The 20,862-nt window shown below is 36.8% G+C and overlaps 1 protein-coding gene across 2 annotated transcripts in view; it reads left to right on the top strand.

The window, feature by feature from the left end:
• Positions 1 to 20,862, top strand: part of TMTC2 (transmembrane O-mannosyltransferase targeting cadherins 2) — a 233,768-nt gene that overhangs the window by 83,607 nt on the left and 129,299 nt on the right. For both annotated transcript variants that reach the window (XM_005519400.3, XM_088055777.1), the window contains exon 2: positions 16,828 to 17,398. In XM_005519400.3, the coding sequence (XP_005519457.1) occupies positions 16,828 to 17,398 (571 nt within the window). The remainder of the gene's footprint in view (positions 1 to 16,827; positions 17,399 to 20,862) is intronic.

The following is a 20,862-nucleotide window of genomic DNA, read 5'->3' as shown; positions in this document are numbered from 1 at the left end:
TATCGTAATATCCCTTTGGCAGTGAATTTTGAAGTTCAGAAGGTGACTTCTGTGATCTGACTACAACCACACTTCCAAACGGGCCAACTGGCTGCTTAAAAATAAACCACAGCAGTAACTGAAGGTGTTGAAAAGTGGTATTCTCTGTCTTTGTGATTCTACCTATTATGTCAGTTTTACTACTAGTGGCCCTGCAGAGCAGGTCCTGTCATGGGAGGCTGAGCTGGTTCACACATCACCTAGAGAATTTCTAATGAAGTTTTAGCTTTCAAATTCTGCCTGCAAATTAGAAGCATAGAACAGTTTCACCTTGTTTATGTGGCTATTTAATATTCTGCTTTGCCTTTTAATTTCTAATGAATCTGCTTGCTCCTCCAAAGCCTTACTCATGTTTTTATGTTCAACTCAAACTGATTGTCCTGTACATTAATTTTCAGTGTTACTGTTTTGAGCACAGTAGATGTACTCCTATGCATGTCTTGTGATCTGTGATGTGTAACATGGCATTATATAAATGTCACTGCAGTTGTAATTAGTCCACTAAATTTCTACTCCTAAATCAAAGGCCATATAGGCTTCAAAGGAGAACAGTTTGATTTGCAGAACCCTGGTTGATTTTGTAGAGCTAACTGCTGCAGGTAGGTAAATTCATTTTGTGAGCGCATTGATCTGGATTAAAAGACTATAAATCTAGAACCAGTCAGTCATTTTCACAGTTGCTTTTCCAAGAGAAAGTGCTCTTTCATTTCTGGTTAAATGACATAGAATTAAAGAATCGTGGTAGATAGAGGGAATACATCTATGTGCAGTTCCTGTGTTTCATGCATGGGAGCTATGATTGCAGCTATCAGTGATGATTAGTATGTACATTTTGTAGCAGAAAACATGCCATGCCTGAAGATTTGAAAAAGGGGCATGAAGGGAGTTGTCATCAATGAGTAGCTGTTAAGTTTGTAGAACATAGATTGCTTGAGGCAGTCATTCATTTTTTGCATGATTTCTGTCCCTACTGTTCTTCAGCATGGCAAAACCTGAAGAACGGAAAGAACAGAGAAAGGTGTGTTAGACTGCTTTTAACATTGGTGTTCAAGGACTGGAATCCAATGACTTCAAGAGAGAAACAGGAGCAGACGGCTTCTCTGAATTTTAGTTCTAGTTAAGAGCCTTGCCATTGTTTCCCATATTGTCTTTCCTTCTTTCAAATTAGTCATGAGTTTGATGAAGAGAAAGGATGAAGTTTGAGTGATTATTTCTGTGGCTCAGGGATGCTATTTCACTGCTCAAGAAAGAGGGTGGAACAAAGCAGTGGCAGGATGTTGCCCTACTCTAGCCTGATGGGAATGCTCAAGACTCATTGCATGTGTGCTGTTCTCTAAAATAAGATGCTCCACTGGAAAGACTGTAACACTTTCCCTCCCTTGCCTCAGCCAATTAAATGAGGACCAAAGTGGTGCTCCATAGCTCTCTGTTCGGAAGAGTTAAAAGTACCTGGCTTTAGGAAATCAGTTGCAATGCAATAAGGATTTCACTTTTATATTAAGAGCTTCTTAATTCATCATAATAAACTCTACAATATTACAATATGAAACTTTGTGTCTTCCTCACTATAAATCCATACCTGTTAAAAGGGGTCAGCTGTTATTACTGCTAAGTGTGTTGTACTTTCTGAGATGTTGCAGCTTCTCTACTGCAGTATTTCTGGGTATATTCAAAGAAAAGTTATCCACTCAAGCAAGGCCATTTTTATATTAATGCTAAGAAACTGAAATGGCCTTGAAATATGTACCAAAAATAGTTTTATAATATTATAGTTAGAGAGATCTTTGTGTGTTTGTAAGGTTTTCAAAAGTAATGGGGAGACATGCCAATATTTGAATACTTTATTTATTTGAATAATTTTATTTATTTTTCCTATAAAATCACTCTCCTAAAGCCAAGGAGTAATTTGTGTGTATCAACACCAGGGACAAATATGCTTTGTCTTCTTTCCAGTCACAGATATCTGGGGGTATATATTTAGACCTGATATGAATGGCAGAGAAAAGGGATCTGCAGTTTACAAGTTCATTTGTATAGGAGATTTTACATCATTTTACAACAATGAAGTTTTATTCCCCACAATTGAAAAAAACCTCCCACAATCCATGCTTATAATTTTCTAGTAGCAAAAACCCTGGAAACCTAGAACTAAAAAGCCTAATTATAATTAATTGAAAAGGTTTTCTGTAAAAGCTAGTGGCAGTGATTTGCATAAATTCTTATTAAGGTGAATAATATATTTTCTTCAAGATCCATTAAACAAGCTTTAATCAGTTGGGCTTGAAAAACATCACCACAAAACTTCAGTTGAAAGTAATTACATGGCATCTATTTAAGTTCTGAAAAATTACAAAAATGTATCTAAGAGACATCAGCGTCCTTCACAGAGTAAGAAGCCGTGTAATAAATATTGAGAGGAAAGGTGGATTGTTGTTCCTGGCTTTAAGTTAATTCCACAAAGGCAAAACATGCCTGGTGGGAAGGAAGCCCAGTGGGGTGTCATATCAGAGTGAGGTGTCTGCAATGTACTTTTTGTGCCGTTTTGATGAAGAGAACATAATAAACTGCAGGTATGCTACAAGAATCTGTACTTGCCACCTCTGCCTTATGTGGTGAATACTCTACTGCAGGTTTGGTTGGTTTTTTTATTCCCTTTTTAACAGTTAAGCTGAGCTGGCCATTAAAACATTTATTTATGTATGCAACCTAAACATTGGTGTGTATGTTTCTATCCTATTTCAGTTTTCAGCATTAAGTCAGATGCAGTCTTTCAGGTCACAGGTGCTAAGTGGGTTTGATGCATTGAGTTTAGCCCGTGTTTCATGAAAAACTTTCCTTTCTGAGTTAATCCATTTGATGTTAAGAGCTGTATGGAATTCAGTTTGGAGCAACCACATCTTTTTTTCAGCAATATTTTGGAAGCCAGGAATGGTGGTGTTTCAGGAACTCAGTGTCTGCTGTTCTTGGCAATACTTTCCTCTCTTTATTTAAGGCCATAAAGAAAAGAGCACTTTCAAAGTTGTTCTAATAATGGTGATGATAATAGTAATAATATAATAATAATAGTTCAGTTTTATTAATTTATATTTATTATTACTGAAAGTTGCACTAAATTTGTTCCTTGGCATTTAGTAAGAAGTCATGCAGAAGTCACAATGAAACTTTAGATTCAGGCACTGAACTATTTAAAACAGCAGTTCCTCAACTGAAGTGTGTGTCACACTTGTATATTTCATTGCACACTGTTCAAAGTGGTAGTTGACCTGGCTGGAACTGGTACTGCTGGAATTGGTACCTGCCAACCTTTATTACGGTACCTGTTCAAAGAAAAAAATCATCACAATTTTGTCCTATTCTAGTACATTTTTCTTGCTGCTTTCTTTTGTTTGATGACTCTTCTGTACAGTCTGAAATACAGACATGGGGTGGCATGTATTTTAGAATGGATAAGGATGACTACTATTAGGAAGTACTAAAAATTTCGTTCTCTTTATTTGAGTCAATATGACACTTGTCTTTGAGAAATACCTTTTATGGTAGATAGCAGTATCACCAGCAAGAAAACAGAGCAGTAACTATAGCTTTTGTTATGTGTGATAACAAATTTGACACAGGAAGAAAACTTCCTGCTCATCATTTGGCACAGTTTTTTTTCCTTGTGAGTTTCTCCTATTTGAGGGACCTCAGCTGTAAAGGCTGAAATAAGATAGTCTGATTCTTTCTTGTACTATGAAAACTCCCTTAATTAAAAATAACCAACAAGTTTGAAGCTTCTGAATGAAAAAGTAATTAATGATTATTTTTGGGGCTCTGGAGCCCAGAATGAGAAGATGAGTGCATTTTTCTTCAGTTAGCAGGGTGCCCCTAAGACTACTGTTATTTGTGAATTTTCAAATATTAATTTGTTTTTGATTTCCCCCTATCATTGCAGTGTTCCTGATAATGAGTTAGTTGCTGCAACTTTTTTGTGACTCTGGAGAAGAAAGGGGGAAAAACTAACCCAAAAGACCCAAAAAGACCCACCCTAGTATGGTGGCCTGAATTACTTTCTTTGTTCTGTGATAATTATCACCATTATTTCTTGTTTTATTATATTGAGCAGTTTGTGTATTTCTTTTGGCTGTGTAACGGCATCAGTTCTTTATTCTACTATTCTAATTAAACCATCCCCAAAATGTTGCCTGACTCATCTGTAGAGGAATATATACATTAAAGTATCTCCAGGTAAACTCTGTTGTGATGTTTTTCCCTGTTGCTTCAGTTTTCAATGATTTTACATCATGCTTAAAGAGCTAGTGTCCCAAGGATAACTGGTGTATAGTAAAATTCAGTTGATTCAGCTCCTTTAAATGTTATGGGAGGTCTATAAGTGATGGGTGGGCCAAAACCCAAAGTCACCATTCTGTTCAAAAAAACACACAAATAAAGTATGTGCAAGACCTTTAACTCCTTCAGGAGCTTGGCTTTGTGCCATGCTTCTGACGTAATGGAATGACTGATTACAGGGTTGCTTGGGGCCATAACCACAAGTAAGCATGTGTATCTCTGAGGTCATTGAAACCAGTTTTATTATATTCAGACTTACTAGAAATAAGTAATCTAGATTGATTTATATGTAAAATTACATAATATTAGCCTACAGAAGGGCTGTTTAATTAAAAACTTTCACCTGTTTTGTTGCCCTGTAGTATTAAATTAACTGCTGCTTATATCTCTAGAAATACTGTTTTGTCTTTCTTAGAAGTTGATGTTAAGCATTCACTGTAAGGTTGGGATTTAAGTTGAATGTCTTCATTGAAATTAGTGGAATAAGGCTCATTTTCAGCACTGCTGCAGCTCCCAGCTGCAGGGTGGGACTTCCATCTTCCAGTGAGTTTGAAAATGCGATGGTGAGCTTTTGGGTTTCCTGTGGACTCCCTGTGCCTCTTATGAGCCAGAAGCTACCTCTATTCTACAAGAATTTCTACATGCTTTTGTCCTAAAAGACTAAGATGAAGAAGGAGCTATAAGGGGCAATGAAGTTTATTTGAATGAGGTGTTTATGACTGATTACATTCTTCATCCAGAGTATTTTTTTCTAAAATAGTTGGATAGCACTACTCAGTATTTCTTCAGATTTCCTTAAAAGAACATGGCAGCCCTACACTGAAATCTTTGTAGGCCTTTGCTGCCACTTTGTCGTAGTGGATGGTACATATGGGTTGCATAGCTGTAATTATTTATTGGCTATGTCATAATTAATTTCTCAATGTCTTTCTGTGTACCACAGCATGTGAGGAACTTGGGAAATTTATGATGCATACACAGCAGTGTATTATTCCAAACAACTAATTTCCTGTAGTAAGAAATAAATCTCAAATTCCTGATTATTTTGCAGCAAGATCAATGTAGAGCCCCAGAAAGAGAAGCAAGTCTGGTAGAGCAGAAACTGCTTATTGCCTATGCTATTCTAGCTTGATTTTATTATGCAGAAATAATACGTCCTGGTATTTTATATGGCCTAGCAAACTATAATTTTCTTCATTAAACTTTCAGTGGCTTAAAGTGCCAGGGGAGAAAATAAATCGGGCTCCTGAACTCTGAAGAGGTAACCTTCTCCTAGCTTCGTAGGCAATAGGTATTTGCTGAGTTTATGTAAAGATTCAAATGGACCGTTGCTCTTTTTTGGATGAAAAAAGACATCACATTGCTCTTTCTTAAATGGTACATAAAGTATGTGTTTTATATATTATCATATATCATATCATACATCATTGTCATACAATATGTCTTCATGCCCTAGCAGAAAACAATCTCAGTTCAAGGTCAGACAAGTGAATTTGGAGCTACTTCTCTTCAAAGTGAAATTCTGCATTTCTGATCTTCTCACATATGGCTAAAAGATAGTTGAAGAGAATATGTTTGCCTTGCCAGCAAATGCAACAAGACAGTACCCACTGTTTTTTTTTTTTTCTTTTTGAAGTCTGAAAATGCCAACTGACCTCTCCAAGGCAGCCTGTTCTCTGATTCATTTGGGTCAGCTTCATTGCACTGAGTTGCAGGTTTTTCTCTTAATCTACCTGTGTTTTTTTTCCCCTTGTGTCTGAAGTTTCTTCGTATTGTGATCTCAAGCAGTCTTCCTGCTTTGGCATGAGGAGCAAAATTATTACTGTTCTTTGGCAGTGCTGGAATTTTGAAATATAACATACAATTTCTGTTGTGATAAAATCTGTATGAATTGTGCTCTCACAGACCTTTTTTATTATTTTTATGAAGACTACTGAAAGAAGCAAACTACTTACTTTTTAGAGCTTTCATAAACCTTTGTGTGTGATCAGTTTTCTCCTATGGGTCTCTCTAGGCAGAACTTACAGCTGTTGTTGTCTAAAGGCCAGTGTTATGAAATACCATAACCTTTTGTGACACTTGGGTTTCTCATCTGCCAGGAAAAAATGCAGTCCTCTGTTGTGCTGCCGTCAGGGGTGGTTGTACTTTAGTGTTAGAGTGGACAGTTAAGCCTAGCAGTTAAATATTGGTTTGATCTTCGAGGAGATCTTCAGACCTTAATTTATAGAAGGATGCTACTTTGGAAAGTTAAAGCTACTCGGGAGAAAAACAACCCAAAAGCACATAAAAAAACCAGCAAAAACCAACAAAAAAATCCACTTGTGGAGAAGAGTGCCAGCACTTAGCTAGCATAGAATTAAAGAGACTTAAAAATCTGGCATGTTTCAGTTCAAAGCTCCCTGCTTTTGTATTGCAACTTGACTTAGCTCTAGTTTTATTGTCAAGAAAGGTTGATCAGTTTTGTGATTCAGGTAATGGCTTCAGTTTACCTGAATTGCTGTCTGAGATCCTTCTTGCTAACTGCCTGCCTCTTGATAGCTGTTCTAAAACATAGACAGGAATTGGGTTTGGTTGTTTTGTTTTTATGCTTGGAAGTCTAAAAAGTGTACAGAAGGGCTATAAAAGCTTAAACCAATTGCAGTTGATTGTAAAACCTACTGGTTTCAGTGACATAAAGTGCAGATTATTGCAATACCAATGTGAACTAAAGCTAATTTAGCAGAAATCAGGATTTGACCCTGTGTGTTCTGATAACATAATTCAGCTAATTCGTCATTTCCTGCCTTTTTACCTCAATCTTTGACTGCATCCAGTAAAATCCTTGAGAGTGTGCTTGATACAAACTTGCATATAATGGTAAGTGTAAAGCACATTTTTATTCCAAAATAACTCTGATTAGTTGCCTTGCTGTCACTCCCAAACTGTTGTCTGTTAGCTGGGTGCTCTAACCAAGCAATTCAGAGAAGATAACATTTATTTTAAACACTACTGTGATTTCAATTTCTAGTGTTTCACAATTGCTGTGACAAGCCACAAAACTTGTTTTACTCTTGTGAATCCCTGCATCTCTATATATTGAGGCACAAAGATGAAACAAATCAGTAAAGGTCATTTCAGCCTTTTTCATAACTTTCCAAATGGGTGAGTGCCATCTGCTCTGTTAAAGTATGTTTTTGAAGGGTGTCCCACAGTGCCCTCTGTAAAGACGTTGAAGAGTAGAAAAAGCATAGTTTGTTCATAGGATCATTATGGTTTAAAAAGATCTCTCAAGATCATCAAGCCCAACCTTTGGTGAAATACCACCATGCCCGCTAAACCTAACCACAGAGTGCCACCTCTACTTATTTATTTAGTACTTCTAAGGATGGTGACTTCACTACTTTCCTGGGGAGCCTGTTTCAGGACTGCCAAACAGTCTCTCTATTCACTAGAAGTCGTTACACATCTTCGCATGAACAAATATTGGTTTTAATTTTCTGGGTTGCTTTACTTTTTTTTTGTGAGAATTTAGTTTTCATAAAAATTGGTTTTGACATAGGTCTGTAGCAAGTTCCATTTTTTCCCTGCTAAAAATATAAAATTATAAAAATGCTTACAGGAATTTGTTTGACGTGTCTGTGGCAAAGACTGAAGGTAAAGTCTAACTCCATCACAAATACTTTCTAGCCAGATTTTAGGCCCTCTATGTATTATATAGGAATTTTGATTAATAGGCATCTGAAAAGAAGTGTTGCATTTTTTTTTCTTTAAATTTGGAATCCTCTGACAAGGTGCTTAAAATATTCTCTGGTGAGTAAATGATGATCATGTAAGCCTCAACTACATGTCAACATTTCTTTTTCCAGCAAGTTGAGATTGCTTTGCTTTTTGTGTTTCCTCAAGACTATTTCACTGAAATAGCAGTACATCTCTTGGTTCATGATAGTGTAGCTGGACTTTGTAGCTGACACAGTAAATTTTGGTAATCCTCAGGGAGGATTCCCTTCCCCTTATTATTATTTAATACCTGCCTTTGAATGGGACTGTGACTACAATCATTGACTGTGTATCAGGCAAGTTGATAAACTAGATTGGGAAGATTGTAGTGACTTGAAAGACAAGTGGTATGTGTTTGATTTCTTGGACCAGACTGATTTCAGGAAAGAAAAAGTTTAAGCAGAAGTTGCTGTCTAAAAATGGTACCTTTTGTAGTGTGCTAATATATTTGTGGACAGTCTTATGTGCATAATTGAGAAGCTTGTGAGGGAAGTTCTACTAAAAATGGACAGTACTGGAAGTAAAAACATGCAAGAGTTCTAGTTTCTTGCCATACAATATAGTCTTTTAAAGCCTCAGCATCAATATTTGTAATATTTGTGTATTGACTTAACCTAAATGGAAAATGCTCATTTTGTATGGCATTATTAAAGAAAAACCCAAACCCAAACAGCCCACCCTGCAAATCTGATCTTTCTTTGGGTAGAAAAAGTGGTAGAGTTGATGTGTTTCAGAACATTAGTTTTATACATATATGTATCTTGTAGTGGGACTGGAGGGAGGGAAGAGGAGACTTCTTGGAGACAGGAGAATTTTGGGTGAGCATGTGTCATTTTGGGTGAGTGTTGCACAGTCTGTACTTGAAATTCTGTGGATAATTAAAGCCAAGGTGGGTCTGACTGTTCTGAGTTGATTCTTACAGTGAATACCATGAACATGACAAGGGATAGCTGGGTTTTTTTGACTGGGTTTTTTTCCTCTTTCTGCCAGTATGGATATTTCTTCAATATGAGTTCTTAAGACAGTGTGAAGGTTAAATTGAACTCTGTGGATATGCATGCACCAAATTGTTTTCACTGATTAGATTTTGAATAATACTTTTCAGTTAAACCAGTAAAACTAAATTTAGATCAGCCCTTGTTAATGAAGGGTTGTTTTACTGCTGAAATAAAAGACTTGAAGAAGGAAACTTATACACTAAAACCCTATTGCATTTCTTTGTCTCCTTCAAAAAATAAGAAAAGGAAAGTGTCTTTATGTTATGTTGTGGTTCAGTGGTTTTTCCTCTACTCATTATTTCTGTATTTGTTGAGTACATCTTCCTGGTTATTCTCTTCAGTGCTTCCCTAAAAATAAAAATCAAAATCAGAACTTAAAAATTATTTCAGGCTTTAAATTTAGAGTGCACAAGAGTCATGGGCTTAGGCATAATTCTGTACCATCTCCTGAAATTTCCTGAAGATGCACTATTAAAAAATAAATTAAAGGGGGGGGGGAATGTTTCCAGAATTAAATTGCTGAACTTAATTTTCTCTGATGTCTGCCACATACTGAAAAAAACTCAGAGAAGTGAATAGCCATGGGACTGATGTATGTCTGATAAGCTCTTTTTTGTAGTGCTACAGTATGTGTGCCTCTGTTTTCAGCTAATGGCTTAAAATGCGTGTGTCTTGGAAAGGCTTTACGTAAATTCAAAAGGTGTCCTGTCAAAAAAAGCTACTTTAATATCCATACTGTTAATTTGGGTAAGAAAATAAACATTTTAACTCAAATTGCTATATTCTCAAGCCTTTGAGAAATATTTTTAAATATTTGTTTTTGTACTGTTGTGAATTGCAGAAGTTATTTATGTTTCATTTTTTTCAGTGGAAAGTGGTGAAGAGAAGTAATGTGGTGCCATATTGTATTGCAGAACAGTAAATCTAATAAGGCCTGCTGGGCCCACTTTTATTATCTAAAATAGATTTAAAAAAGGCAGCAGAGGTTCCAGCTAAGAATTCTAATTCTTGGCTTCAGAAGCTGGTATTACATACATATATAAAATAAACAAAATTTGAGTTATTGTCAGACAGTCATTTGGCACAGATGAATGTTTTACAGGACAAATTCAGGGATATGTTTGAAAGAATATTTATCAGGTAAAAGCAAAGTATCTTGAAGTTTCAGAAGAATAGAATTAGCAATTTTGCGTTGCAGGGTATAGTTTGTAGTGAAGCTAGTTTATAAAATAGCTGTGAGAATAGCAGAAAGCATTTCTGGTTTAGGAATGAAACTGTCTTTTCACAGACCTATGGTACATGCTGTGGTGAAGAAATTCAGGGATCAGAGACAAAGACAGGAGCTGTTTTTCTCCTTATACTTTTCTCAATTTCCTCTTAAGAGGACACTGATGGTGTCCCATTGTTCAGCATATGAATGTATTAATTACTTCTTTCATTTCCTTCCAGTGTGTTTTTGGGTTTTTTTTTTTTTAAATTATGCATGAATAATCAAGTAATACTATTCCAGGCAGCTGGAATTAATTGGGATTTCAAATTTCACATAGTCCCTTTCAGTGTTTTTGAAAAATCTTTCAGTGTTTATGTCAGGCTAAATCTTAAACTGAGGGGAGTGAGGTGCATTTACAGTTAATACTAAAGCCATTTTATTTCTTCATAGGAGGAAATACATAGAAATGGAAAAGCTTACACAATGCAGAAAGAGTTCAAAACCTTTATAGTTGGCTTTTGAAATATTTATATTCTGGTAAAAAAATTAAAGGCTAACTTGACCTTCTTGTAATTAAAATGTTTTGAACTTCTAGTTACATAAAGTTTTCAAAGCTCTCTTAATCAATAAAAAAATCAATAGATGGAGTATGTTTAAGTGTAGTTAAAGCAATCCTAATGGCATTTGGTGTTATATGTAAGCATTGCCACCACTTCCTTCTTTTGAATAACATCTTGCATCTTGAGTTGTAATATTATAAAGTCTATAAGCATGTAGCTGATGGGCTGCTGGATCATAGCCAGTTACTGGCAGACACAGTTATACCACAGCAGATATAATCATTGATGGAAAAAAACAAGGAAAAAGTTACTGCTTATTTTAAAAGATCAATTTCTTTAAAAGACATAGTAGTGCACTTAGAAAGTGTGTGTGTATATATATATATATATACACACATATATATATGCACTTTATACTTTATATGGTATAAGACCATAACCTTTACATTTTTACTGGTTTTCTTTGTGATTTTACTTGTTTTCTTTAGTATTTTTGTTTCTTTGTTTTTGGCAGTGGTTGCAATCATCTAATGGTGTAGTTGCAGTTGTCTCACTCATCCATCTTTTCCACACTGTTTATATCTAATTCAGGAAAGGCTCATCCAAGCAAGTTTACAAATAAAACACTATTTACAGACCAGTTACTCATAGCTCCTCCTTGTTCTGGTACTAAACTGCTTTCATAGTCCAAAAAACAGAATTAATATTATCGTTTGTTAATGTATTTTCCAGAGGTCCTGTACTAACTCTGTATAGAGTTAATAGCTTTCACTAGTAATTACGTAAGACAGGAAAATTATTTTAAAACTAGATGTTGTCTTCAGTGTTTGAACTCCTGAGTTCAGCTGTTTCTATACAGTTAGAAAAGGACCATAATATTGGCAGAAGTTAACTAGATACAAAGTTCTTGTAAGCTAATTTCTCTTTTATGATGTTATATTTTCCTTTAATTAGTTTAAAATATGATTTGAACCTAGGTATTTCCATCAATTTGTATGTATTGTCCCACTCTGAGCCAGCTAGCAGCTCTGGATCCTGTATGTCACCTAGCTAGTTGTTGCCAAGTATTTCCTTTCTGAAAGCAGCTGAATTATTAGATTTTCCTTAGAAATTCACCTAAGAACAAATTTTCTTGAGACAAACCAAAAGCTGCAACTTGAAACTTAGAGGATGCACAGATTTTGGTCTCCTGAAGTTATCCCTAGTTGATATATACTATAGAGTTTTGTGGTTTGGGGTTTTATTTTTGGGTGTTGTTTTTTTAAGGGGTGGTGTTCTTTTGTTGTTGTTTGTGGTGGGTTTTTTGGTTTTTTTTGTTTTTTTGTGAAATGGCATGGGTAAAACTTTACTACCTGCTATATTTGAAGGCAAATTCCATTTTAACAACTGTTGAGAAAGATGAACTTTATTACACATCATGTTGGATGTAATTGTCCCCAGAATTCTACCAGAATGGCAAATAGTTCCTTTGAGTCTTTAATTAAACATTTAGATGAATGTACTTAAACTTATTACTTTCCTAAGACATCTCTGCATATTAAATAGTATTTTCTGACTTTTACTTTCTCCTGTCAAAACAGACAATGTGTATATATATACATATATATATATATGTATGTATAGTTAGTTGGCAGGCAAGTATGACAAGCTCTACTTCCCTGCTTTCTGACCACCATCTGCTGAACAACCTGTAAGTAGTTTGGAGGATTTGCTTAGCTGCGGTGTGTTTTGGGGGATGTGAAGCTGTTTGTACTCAAGCAAGTAGGCTCTTGGATGTGTTTTCAGTCTTGTTGTCTATATAAGTAACATCTAGTCTTGAAAGCATCCTTAGGGTGTCTCATTAATATCCACTGTAAAAATACCCTAGGGTGTTTTCCCATTGCTATTTAAGAAAAAAACCACTAAATTAGTACTGTTTAAAAATGGCTGAGGATAAGCAACAATGAACCTCCATGTTCAACCTTGCCAGTCCATCACTGACTATCTATTTTATGTGAGAGACGTCTGGTCAATGGCTTCCTGCATGCACAGTTGGGAATTCTCCTTTTCCTTTAAAATGTGTTGTCTACTTCAGATGCTGATGGTAATTTTCAGCATATGGGGACCATTAGCAATATTGAAGCTGGATATAAGGCTTAACTCGTTAAATCACTTTAGAATGTCGCATCTGTTTTTTTACCCTAGTGTTAACACCTGGATCAGTTTAACACCAGCACAGAAGTTTGGGACATATATAGCTGTTAATTTTGAAAACATCTGGAATTTTTTTGTGTGCATATGCATGTATATGTGCATGTGCGAATGGCTGTATCTCTGGCATTTTTAGGTTTGATGAATAAAAGCTCAGTGAGTCGTGCACAAGGTGTGCACTGACCTGTGGCAAATAAGTGATTTATGGCAGGAGGCAGAAGCGTTGCGTCAAGTGGATTAGAAACGATGATTTTGTCTTTACCATTTTTTTGTCTTTCTTCAGCTTTCTATTTCTGAAGAACTGATAACTGAATCTAATTTCTTTCCTTCCCCCTGCCCCCAGCATGTCCATTTGTTGTACACTAAATAAGATAGCCCATTCTCCTGGGATGTGTGAAATAGGCAGGCATTGCAAGTTGAAGAAAGCAAGTCTGCTGCCTGAATGTGCAACCCTATTCAGAGGCTGCTTGGAAATAAAATGCCAATTATGTTGGAATTTTGAGAAACTACTTTCTCAGGTGGCCTGCTGCCTTTTAGTGAGAGTAGAGTTTGCAGCTCTGGCGAGGAATGATGACTGCAGTTGGAGCGCTTCTCTTATGCCCATTAGCAAAATTGGACTAATTTGCAGGACATAACCTCAAGGTAAACTGTGACTGAAACAGGAAACAAGGCTAATATGGCATTTTGTAATTTCCTTTATCCCAGAGTCTTTTCCAGAGCCAGCAATTAATACAATTTTGTATCTGCGGAGAGTGAGGGTGGCTGCTAGCACAGGAGGCTTTACTGGAGACAAGCTGGCACTGCTACCAGGCTGAGGAGGTATTGCTTTCAGAATTTCTGCTGGAACTGGATACCAAGCAGGGTTAACAGCTTGGTGATTCAGTAACTAGATAAAAAACAGAGCCTTGCCACAGCCAGGAGCCAGGGCAGCCCAAGACCTGGGCATTGGGCTTGGGGACAAGGACAGGCTGGGATACAGGTTCAGCTCAGCAAGACCCTTCCATGTCAGTGTAGGGCCTGGGGAGCTGAGATTGTCCCTGCTGAGGTGTCCCTGGGGCAGGGGCTGATGGCCTTGGGAGACTCACATGGGGTCCTGGGCCCTGCACAGCATTGGACACCTGGCATGAGGTCCTGGGACTGTGGGCAGGGGATGGGAACCTCGGGAGTGGGGTCAGGCTGTCAAGGCTCATTAGCGCCCTTGAACCATATGGAAACCATATACAAAGAAATTTTAACTTCATTTAAAATTTAATCTATAGCAAATACAGCATTTGATGTGACTAAACACTGAGTAAGGTGGAACTGTCAGCTTCTGTATTCTTTATGCTGTTGAGCAGGTACTAGAATTTGTAGCATTTACATGCACAAGAAACTAGGACTATTATAGAACTGCCTGTTGAAATCACTACCCAAATAAAGTTTTCTTCTTGTAATCTTCAGGGCTTCCTTTGATTTTCTGTTGTGTGTGGGGCTTTTTTTGTTGTCTGTTTCTTTGTTTCAATTTTTAATATGGACAGGTCTAAACAGAAAAGGATCAAGGACGCATGAAATTTGTTAGTAAAGCTGTGAATAAGATTAGACTGAATTAATGCCTTTGGAATGTACACTAGGTTTCTTTATGATACAAACAGTTTACTTTTGGTGGGGATGAGTTCAGTATGAGTGTCTGCTGCATGAAAACTATCATCTTTAGAGAAAAGGCAAAAGAAATTCTAAAAGCTACTGTTTCCTGGGAACAACCTGGGAACTGTCTGGACTCTTTGCCTCTGAGGAGGGTGGTTGAGCTGGCAATGTTATTGCCACTTACTTTCTTATTGTTTCCCAAAAAACCCCATTTTTGCAGTTCAGGGTTTCAACTCTAAATCCTGACATCTGATAGCCATTCTTAGCCTTTGGAAGGCTGTTGTCTAATATATTATGTTTTTCTCAGAGAAAGGACTCTTTCTTGCCTGACACCTGCTTTATTTTTGCCAAATTCCTTGGTTTCTGATAGTGGTTCTGAGAGTTATACTACAAAGGGAAATCACAAACAGAGGAATTAGGTTTCAAGAAAGGACAACACAGAAGGACAAGATAAATAATGTGGAAACAACGATCTTGTTTTCCTCCAGTGTTCTTTTGTGACTCACCTAAAATGAGAAAAATGTGTGTGGGGTTGGGAAAACAAATACAGGCAACCTGATCCACTGCATAAGCAGAAGTCAAAATGAAAATTTTCAAATATTCTAAAAAGCATCATCAGATCTTTAAAGGATTTAAGCTGACCTCTCTATAACCTCTATGTGCTCAGATACAAAAGGACATGCTGAGAGGAAGCGTGTCTGAAAGCATTACAGCAGGATGCTCTGGACAATGGAAATGCTGAGCTGTGTGGTATTTGGAGTATTCGCATGGAGATTCTGTGGTGCAGTATATCAGTTTTGAGCATTTTTCTTCCCAGAACAAGACAACATTCCTGAAACCTGAATACCACAAGAAAAAAAAAGGGGGGCATTTGCATATAGGTTCTAAGAAAATGGAGATTGTGAGTGGAGTCTTGGAATATGAATTAGTCATGCATTTTAAATGTGGGCTTGAGTTTCACACCTTTTTTTTCCTTCCTCATCTGAATTGAAAAATTATTAATTATAGGAGGGTATTTATTGGTAAGGCAGATAGAGGTTTTGAATAGAGAATAAGATATAAATCAACTCTCTTGTTTAGTATTTTGAATAGAAGAGTCTTGAGCTGGCTGGATTCTTAATTACCCTAATAAAATAAATGCTAAATGAGTTAAGCTCAGTAGTAACAACAATGCATCTTTAAATAATTGCTTAAATACAGCTAATTAAATTCTAGTCATTTCTTTGCACTAAGCAGGTCTCACACCTTCTCCCACTGCATAAATTTAAATGCAAATCTTTGGATTTGTACAAACACTATATGAGGCAGATTTTTAGAATAATGAATTAGACTTAGAGACTGCTAATGGCTGGCATGAGTTCTTGCCAGTGTGGTTGTAAGCATAAATGCTGAAAGCTGCAGCATTTTTTTCTAATTAAGTTGACAGACTTGAATTCATAAGCTAATACAATGTAAAAATGTTTTTTTCCCCCTCAATTGGAAATACAAGAAATTCAAAAAGAAAGTGTATTTTCATCTGTTAAATATTCTGTGATCTGTCTTCAACAAGGTGTTGCAGAAAATGTTGTCAGTCAAAATATGCACAAGACAATTATACAGGCAGAATGCTCTGTCCAGAAGCAGAAAATTGCACACTCGTATCAACTTTTGTATTTATTGTTTATCTATGTTAGCAAAATCCATTCCAACATCCAAATTAAAATTTCAATATAAAAGGACAGTTGGGGTTTTAGTTCTGAATTACTGGAGGATCCATTGTTTCAGCAATAATGTTTGCAAGATTTTCATATTTCTTGTACATTTTAATTATAACTCATCAAATCTTAACTGATTACTCCTGGGTTAGACTCAGAAGAATGTCACTGAAGGGTGTTTTAATTTAAGGGAAACAGGATAACGTCTGTTTCTAATGTTTTAAAAGCCAATTTATATGGAAATTTTACTCTAGAAGAAAGTCAATAGATATATGTAGTTTAACACCTCCTGTTAAAATTCGAAACTTGAATTAAAGCAGTACCAAAGCAATGCCATTTTTTTCTTGTAGCAGTGTTGATTGCATTTTCACAGCCTTTCATTTGTAGCCATTTTCTTCTGTTAAAATGAAATTTTTATTTGTCTTTTGTAGTCGAGCTATCAAGACAAACCAGGACCTTTTGCCTGAGACGCCGTGGATCCATATCTTCTACAATGACTTTTGGGGGACGCTGCTTACTCACAGTGGGAGCCACAAGTCCTACAGACCTCTCTGCACCCTTTCCTTCCGCATTAACCATGCTGTTGGGGGAATGGACCCATGGGGCTACCACCTTGTAAATGTCCTCTTACATGCTGCAGTCACTGGCCTTTTCACAAACTTCTCCAGGATTCTCTTTGGCGATGGGTACTGGACCTTGATAGCCGGCCTGCTGTTTGCGTCTCATCCCATCCACACGGAAGCCGTAGCAGGGATTGTAGGGAGGGCAGATATTGGAGCCTGCCTCTTCTTTCTGCTTTCCCTCATGTGTTACGTGAAGCACTGCTCTACCAGAGGTTCCTCGCCGAGTACTTGGGGCTGGATCTTGGGAGCAGGGCTGTGTGCAGGATGCAGCATGCTGTGGAAGGAGCAAGGAGTGACTGTTCTGGCCATTTCAGCTGTGTACGATATCTTTGTATTTCATCGACTGAAAATGCATCAGATCATTTCTGCTTTATACAAGGTGAGTCTTGTCTGCAGTAAGCTATTTGTGAGGCACCGTTCACTGTTAAACAGATGCTAAATGAGTTTTTGAGTACACAGTAATTCTTAGTAGTTTAGTCAACTCCCAAAAATAAGCACAGATGTTTAATGCTGAAAGAACACTTGAAGAGCTTTAGTATGGTCTTTTTACATTTTGTTTAAGCAATGTGTTATTAGCCATTGCTATTATTCAGTGCCAGGGATGGGCTTTTTCAATTACTTTCCTTACTTCCAGCAGCTTCCTCATTCTGTTTACTGTCAAGCACTGGTTATCTGAATTGAGCACTGGGTGTCTGACTGCCTTTTGCAGAGAATTCATTCATGCTCTTATCTTCTCGTATCTTGCAAACTCAGCTTAGTTTGGTCAGGCGTGCAAGTGTGGCAGCTGATATCATCAACTTTGCTCCCTGAGGCAAAGATAAAACTCTTATTGTTCTAGTTTAACAGAGATGCACAGGACTCGGTGCATGCCTTTGGCATGTATTCTTTCCTTCCCCTAGTAGGAAATATGACTTAAATGTACTACTGCCTTAATAAAATAAGTATTTCCTATTTTTTAACTTCTTCCCCGAGAACAAACAAGTAAAATAAGCAAACAAACAAGCTCACCAAATCCCCTAGATAGCTTACATAAAACTGTGTATTTTAGTGGTACTCAGAAACCCCAGTTAAAATCAAGAGTCCATTACAGCAGTGGCTGTACAAATGAGTAAGCTGAGTGTATGTAATTTTCTTTTCAGTGAAATGGCTGTCAGAAAAATACTGTCTTGACAAAAGGACAGCAGTATTTCATATGGACATGTGTTGTCACGTTTTGCAATTAGATGTAGATTGCAAATATGTATTTTGTTTCATTGGTTTTCTTACTTATCTCAAACACCTTGATATGAAAATTTTGATTTCTTTTTGAAATTGATTGAAAAGAAATTGGAGTTTTTGATAAAGCAATGATGATTTCTATTTGTACAGACTATATAGCTGTAACATAAAGGGAAAGTAGTAGAGTAAAAAACCCCAAAACACCCAGTCACTTGTAGCTTCCTTTCTAATTGCTCTAAGGTGTTGGCTTAGTTAATATGCTCTTTCCTAACAAAATGGAAAAGGAAAGAATAATTTCATATATGTATACACATACTTGGGTATTTTTATTCGCATATAATGACATATGTAAAACCTCTGAATGTCAATAGCCAAATACTGTATGGTACATTGTGCATCTAACACTGAGCAGAAACAAACAGGAAACTGAATAAGTTGTTGCATTTATTTTTTTCCTTAAAGTTCATCTGCAACAGCAAGCTTCATACTGAAAGGCACAAATTTGAGACTTTTTCAAATGCTTCAAGGAGTTTAGTTAATAACTCAAGTGTTACCCTATACTATGGTATTAAACAGTGGTAAAAACATTCATATGACAGAATGTTCTGAACATCTAGAAAGTTTTTTTTTTATTGAACACTCCTTGCTTAAACCCACAATATTTTCAGATGTTTCTGATAGAGTTTTAATTGAGAAAAGTTTGTTCTCACTTTTTTCTTCCTTTTCCGTGTCAGGGCCAGAGTTAGATTGGTCCAGAAGAGACCTGAATGACACAGGTGAAATCCAAGCTTCTACATCCTAACTTTTTGAACGCAAGGTCTATCTTCCTAAAGAGCTCTGTGGAGCTCTAAATCTGGACAGCTGGCTTGTGAGGTTTTTTTTGCACCCAGCATCAGAGTTGTCTTAGACAGTAAGCTGGTGTCTTTTGAAAATTTGTTTTTTTATCTGTAATGCTAGAAGGAGTAATTCTTTGTTTTGCAGATTACAGACCTTTGTGGAGATTTGATTTTTGCTGCAGACAGTTTTATGAGGAGAGACTATTGAAAGAAAGTGCAAATATTTTGATTAATTGGCCAGAACTGCATTTTTTTAATTCACTAAATTACTAGGCTGCATATTTCTTGTACATATGTTTGGGCTGAGGGCTGCTCAGCCTGAACAAATTATAAAGAATTGCGTCTGTATACCTGTTATGGAATTTGTTCTTTGTGTTTTCCTAGTGTAATACTGGGAGAGGGCAACTTCAGGAGAAAGGGGAAAAAAAAGATGTCAAAAAGATCAGTTGAGGAAAAAGTTACCGTCTTTTGTAGCATGTTGGAGGGCAAAAGTGTTAAATGGAGCTGAGGAAGAAAGGAAAATAATTTAAAAGGTGTTTAGCTCAAGCCTGTACTACCTAAGTAAGCAGTAACTGAATGCTTTGTAATGGAACAGTAGAAAAGTACTACCTTTCAGTGTAATTAAATTTTAGCTCAGCCCTGTCCAGCTGAGCTGATATAGCTGATTCCTAGGCTGTGCTGCAAACTGAACTGAGAGGAAATGCAGGTAAAAAAATAACCTTTAAACACCATGCCCCTCACCCAAATATCCCAGATACATCTTTTAGAAGTTACTTCAAACATGGATCAGTTCAGTTATATTCAGTCCTCGTCATTGCCCTACAGATAGCTGTACTGATTAACAGTGAGAGGAAAGACGCAGTGTGGGCACAGAAGCAAGGAATGGAGAGAGATGGGGGAGTGCTGGTTAGGGACCTGGCTGGTATGCTGCCAGACTATGGCTTTTAACTTTGAAAATGATGACATTTTTCAGAATATACCACTGGGGAAATTGAGACACAAATATTTATGTTTAAAGAATAGTGAAACTACTGACGGTCTTCAGGATGGTCAGTAAAGTGTAAACTGGTACAAGCAACTTGAAAATGCTCCAGCTGATGGTAGGATATGGTATTGGGTGACAAGCTTATTTTTTTCCATTGTGTTCTTATCTTTGGGCCAAGTATCCAGTGGTATAAAATGATGGCTAGTGTTCAAGACCAGTTATCATGTGCATCCTGATTTGTCACACTGAGAACATGAAAACATCCCAGTTTGCAATTTGAGTAGACTGGCAGGACTTCTAACCAAGGTTGCTGAAAAGCTGGACCACTAGCTGAGCAGATTAATGCTACCCTTTATGTAGAAGCTATTCCTGAGGCATCTTAAAAATTTGTATTGTACCCACTTATTACACTATCCAGCCCTTTTCTTTGTCATCTGTGTATTGGTTATTCAGTAGAACTTGGCTGCTGAATTTTTTTCTTTTGCCAAGTCTTGTATTCCTGTCTGCCTGTGATGCTCTCACTCTGGCTGGAAAAGTTGTAAGTCTGGACTCCATCTCTTTTGGTTAGCTCTGTTTTATTCTGATTGGCTGACATGAAGGTATTCACTGTCTTTGAGTCAGAATGTTTTGATGGAATTATTATTTATTGCAGTCATAAATGAGTTGTTTGAAATGAGAGTAATGGAAAAGTGGTGTTCTACTGGGGTAAAGCATTCCTTGTGGAAGTAAGTTAGACACTCATTTTATTTTTTGGCCTTGTAGACCTTGAGTAATTTCCAGTGTAAGTTGCATAGCAGGTTTGCA

The sequence above is a fragment of the Pseudopodoces humilis genome, chromosome 5 (assembly GCF_049639895.1).
Source record: "Pseudopodoces humilis isolate 2021_Gansu_Grassland_sample_001 chromosome 5, ASM4963989v1, whole genome shotgun sequence".
Classification (NCBI taxonomy): Eukaryota; Metazoa; Chordata; class Aves; order Passeriformes; family Paridae; genus Pseudopodoces; species Pseudopodoces humilis.
Note: the sequence above shows the minus strand (reverse complement) of the source record. Positions and strands in the feature narration are given on the sequence as shown.